Source organism: Capricornis sumatraensis, chromosome 2 (assembly GCF_032405125.1).
Source record: "Capricornis sumatraensis isolate serow.1 chromosome 2, serow.2, whole genome shotgun sequence".
NCBI lineage: Eukaryota > Metazoa > Chordata > Mammalia > Artiodactyla > Bovidae > Capricornis > Capricornis sumatraensis.
In genome coordinates, this window is record NC_091070.1 from 112,911,845 (window position 1) to 112,916,354 (window position 4,510).

Sequence of the window (4,510 nt, forward strand, 5' to 3'; positions counted from 1 at the left end):
ATCCTTTATATTTCATCTCAGAATCATTTCAGTGAAAGAATATTGAAGAAAATCAAACAGTATTGACAATGTTGTATTTATATAAAATCTGTGGCCTTCAGGAAATTCAAATTCATTATACTAAATATGACCTTGTCTACACTGTTCCTCATATAATGCTTGGAACCAAAGGGATGTTTGTAGAATAGCCTTGCCTATTCTACCATCTTTTGCTGCCAAACTTGCTCAGCTTCCTTCATGTCCAATCTTGGTGAATGTCATCTCATCCACACAGGCAGCCATGCACCTAAAAGTGGTTCCATCATTCCTTTTTAATATTATTCCAAGAAGAAGCAGCACGTGAAAAACCATGGCAGGACACAGAATAGTGTCACTTTGAGGACCAGTAAATAATACACTAATTTCAAAGTTCATGATGAGGTGCATCTGAGAAATGGATAGTAATAATGTTAGAAATAATAATGCCACAGAAGCAGGCAGGGATTAGGTGATAAATCCTTGCTAACAGGGAATTCTTGACATCATCCTCTATGGAAAGTGGAGTCACTGAAGGAATTTTCCATGGATTTTCTGGTCATTAGAAAAATCATGTTCTTCATCCTATTAATATTAACTCAGCTCCTTTGTTTAGATTACTTGAGATACTTCATCAATTATTCAGTGTTAGTAGCTTCCTTGAAGAGAATAAATAGGTATAGCATTCAGGGTATAAATTTGGGGGCTATGATAGGATAATATTAAAACAGCATAAACATACATAGGGAGGAAACTCCATAGTAAGCTTCCAATCTCAAAGGAAAGGACAGAACAACCTCAGGTAAAAGCAAAGCCATTTCAATATGTAGATTGAGCTGGGAGGGAAAGAATCAGGAAACAAAAAGGGGCACTAAAGTTTGTTGTAGAATGAAAGGGACCAAGGTTACCTGTTTTCTTCAGGAAAGGGAGAACTGATAACAGGAGGGGTAAGAATAGAGAGTTATTTTTTCTTCTATTCTTTGAACTAGATAGCTTGGGTGTATCTTTTCTCTCATTAACTGATATATTTGTTTTTGAATGATTAATCTTTACCGGAATGAAATAAAATGAAATTTATTCTAGAAATGAATTATATTTTCATGTCTGCATGGCCTTCTTAGAGTATTACTCATGGCAGATAGCCAGAATATCTTAAGTTCTTTGAGTCCCATTCTTTTCATATGAAAACTGTCATTTAAATAAAAAATATTTGAAAGCACATTTTACTTGGCACATAAAAGGTTTACAATTAACTGAACGGTTAAAAAACTAGTTCTTTAATTAACAGGATATGAAGTCTGGACCATTGCTCTTCGAAGAGCTGATTTGAATTCCTTATTTCTTAGACTGTAAATCATTGGATTGAACAATGGAGTGAGGATTGTATAAGACACGGATATTAGGGCATCTTGACTTGAAGAGTAATTGGATTTGGGCCTTAAGTAGATGAAAGAGGCACAACCATAATGAACAGTTACCACAATGAGATGGGAGGCACAGGTAGAGAAGGCCTTGTATCTTCCAACAGATGATGGGATTTTTAGAATGGCAGAGATGATGCGGATGTAGGAGACCAGGATAAGTAACAGGGGAATAATTAAGGCAAATACACCAAGCATGAATATGACCAACTGACTTAGACGAGAGTGATGAGATGCCAGCTTGAGGACAGGAGAGATGTCACAGAAGAAGTGATGGAGCTGATTGGAGGAGTGGAATGGCAGGTGAAATACTAGTGAGGTGGTGACCAGTGACACAGTGAAGCCACAGGCACAGGCAGCAGCCACTAGTCCCAAACACATCCCATAACCCATGAGCACTGTGTAGTGCAGAGGGTCACAGATGGCCACATAGCGATCATAACCCATGGCTGCCAGCAGGAAGGAGTGAGAACAACCTAAAAAGAGGAAGGAAAACATCTGGATAGCACAGCCCAGAAAAGAAATGGTCTTCTTCTGGACCAGCAGATCAACCAGCATCTTAGGTACAATGATGAAGGTATAGCAAGTCTCAAAACAGGAGAGCACAGCAAGGAAGAAATACATGGGGGTGTGAAGGGCTCTGTCCAGCACAATGGTGGAGATGATGATGGCATTGGTGCCCAGGGTGAAGAGGTAGACCAGCAGGAAGACAGCAAAGAGCAGCTGCTGCAGTCCAGCCAGAGAGGAGAAGCCGAGGAAGACAAATTCTCTCACCAAGGTCTCATTGACCCACTCCATGGTCACTGCAATACAGGAGAGCCAGAGCCTGAGGCCAGAATTCAGAGATGGAGACATGCATGAGGAACTGAACACAAAGTCTTCAGGTGGCAGGCATCTCCAGATGTTTGATGGAACTCATTGATTCTCTCCAAAAAACACCTGCCAAAATAAGAATTAAGGCTAAATGTGGAACAGAGCAACTGACAACCAATTAACAGACTTTTTGCCAAGGCCAAGAACATGTTATCTCTCTAGCTAAGGATTAAGGACCTACATGAAATTATTTTTCCCTTGTATTTATGAATTACTGTGTTTTTCTTGCTCACTACAAGCCAAAGGAAAGTAGCTCTCCAAAAGTGAAAAACATGTTAAACTTCAGCTATCTGAGCTTGATCAGAAAGTAGAATAAAGAATGAGGTGCTTAGACACAGTAGGTGAACTTTAGATAGCCAGCCACAAAATGGGAAGGGACAGAAAGAATTAGATGATCTCTGAATAAAAGTGTGAGGGGATTTGTGTCATTGACAGCTTTTTATAAGATATGTGGTAAGACTATCATATACCTTATGTCAGTTACTCATTATGACAATTTTATGTCAAATTTTATGTCAATAGCCAAAACAATATGAAAATGAAAAAAAAAAAAAAAAAGTTTTCAGACCAACTAGGAACATTGCCAGAAGTTCTACAAACTAGAGCACTGAGGAAGAGTAGAACAGAAGATAACATTAATTTAAAGAAAAGTTTCTCCTTTTTTTAGGAAAAGAATCATCAGACTTTAAAAAGAATCTCATGCACTTTGTGGCATTTTAAACACATTTCACCTTCCCCCATTCTGAGATGCTTCAGGAAAATAGAGCTTTGCAAAAATGTCATACAAAGTGACAGAGAATGAGACAACTGGACAGTTTTCCAGGATTACAACTCCTAATCAAATCACAAACTTTATATATTTTTCATATTGTTATGACAATAAGATCCCTTTTTACAATATTGTATTGGTTTTGCCATACATCAACATGAATCTGCCACAGGTATACACGTGTTCCTCATCCTGAACCCCCCCTCCCTCCTCCCTCCCCGTACCATCCCTCTGGGTCGTCTCAGTGCACCAGCCCCAAGCATCCAGTACCATGCATCAAACCTGGACTGGCGATTCATTTCATATATGATATTATACATGTTTCAATGCCATTCTCCGAAATCATCCCACCCTCTCCCTCTCCCACAGAGTCCAAAAGAAAGATTCCTTTTTAATATTCTGCTACTACATCCAGTTTGCAAACTGCTATTTTAAAGTCGTTTTTAGGGCTTATATCAGATCATTTTATCGTGAGTGTATTCCCCAACTGTCAAAGCCAATAAAATGCTTCTTGGGTACAAAATCATTTAGCATTTATTGGTTGTAACCAGCCCTCATTTATGCACTTTTCAGTATATTTAAACTTTTTCATCATTTTGTGTTGAGGAATTACTTGCATCTACTACCAGAAATTTTTGTTTTTACATTTTTTATGACAATAGCAAATCTTGATTTTCTAGACCTTAAGTTAGGTAATTGGAAATTTCTGAAAAGATATGTTTATTTTTTCCTTCTCAATTACTACAAATTGATCATAAACTTAGTAGATGTAATTATTTGAAGTTGATATTAAGATATACATGCTGATTTTAAAGTTCTTTAACACAAATGACAGGGAATTTTTTTTCATTCTGTAACTGTAGATGTATTGTTATTATATATAAAGAATGTATGTGTATACATATATGTATGTGTATACTTAAATATATAATATATGTATGCTTTCTACATGAAGAAACTGCAAACCAATCAGGCAGTTTATCTGTATAATATCTTTATCTGGGTAAAGGAATTTCTGTCTCTTTCAAAACACTGAGGAAAATCTCAATTTATGATCATTGCTTATCATTTTCCCAAGATTTTTCTGGATCTACTGTCAACCAATCCATATCTAATTCTCACTGTATTCTCATGCCACTGAGTGTAAATTGTAGAGTAGACCACAGAAGTTAAAATTATCTGCTACTGAAGGAGCACCTGTATCTATCCAATACTCTCTATATATAGTATGTATATATATATATATATATATATATATATATAATTTATCACTCAGACTCATAAGGGCAGCTGATTTCAATTAGATGACATTTTTATACTATTACTATAACCCCTTATTCTAAATGAGTTACATAATTTATATATTTGCCCTTTTCATGATTTACGGAGACCCACTGGCAAAGTATATCTGAGAAGGCAGACCAGACCCCTC

The 4,510-nt window shown here is 36.8% G+C and overlaps 1 protein-coding gene across 1 annotated transcript; it reads right to left on the reverse strand.

The window, feature by feature from the left end:
- Positions 1–1,292: 1,292 nt before the first annotated feature.
- LOC138073904 (olfactory receptor 10K1) lies at positions 1,293–2,234 on the reverse strand. Its single transcript, XM_068965853.1, has one exon. The coding sequence runs from the start codon at positions 2,232–2,234 to the stop codon at positions 1,293–1,295; it is 942 nt and encodes a 313-aa protein (XP_068821954.1).
- Positions 2,235–4,510: the final 2,276 nt, after the last annotated feature.

What these genes read in the sequence shown, in the direction of transcription:
- LOC138073904 (XM_068965853.1), bottom strand. Translation starts at nt 2,234, where the DNA reads ATGGAGTGGGTCAATGAGACCTTGGTGAGAGAATTTGTCTTCCTCGGC.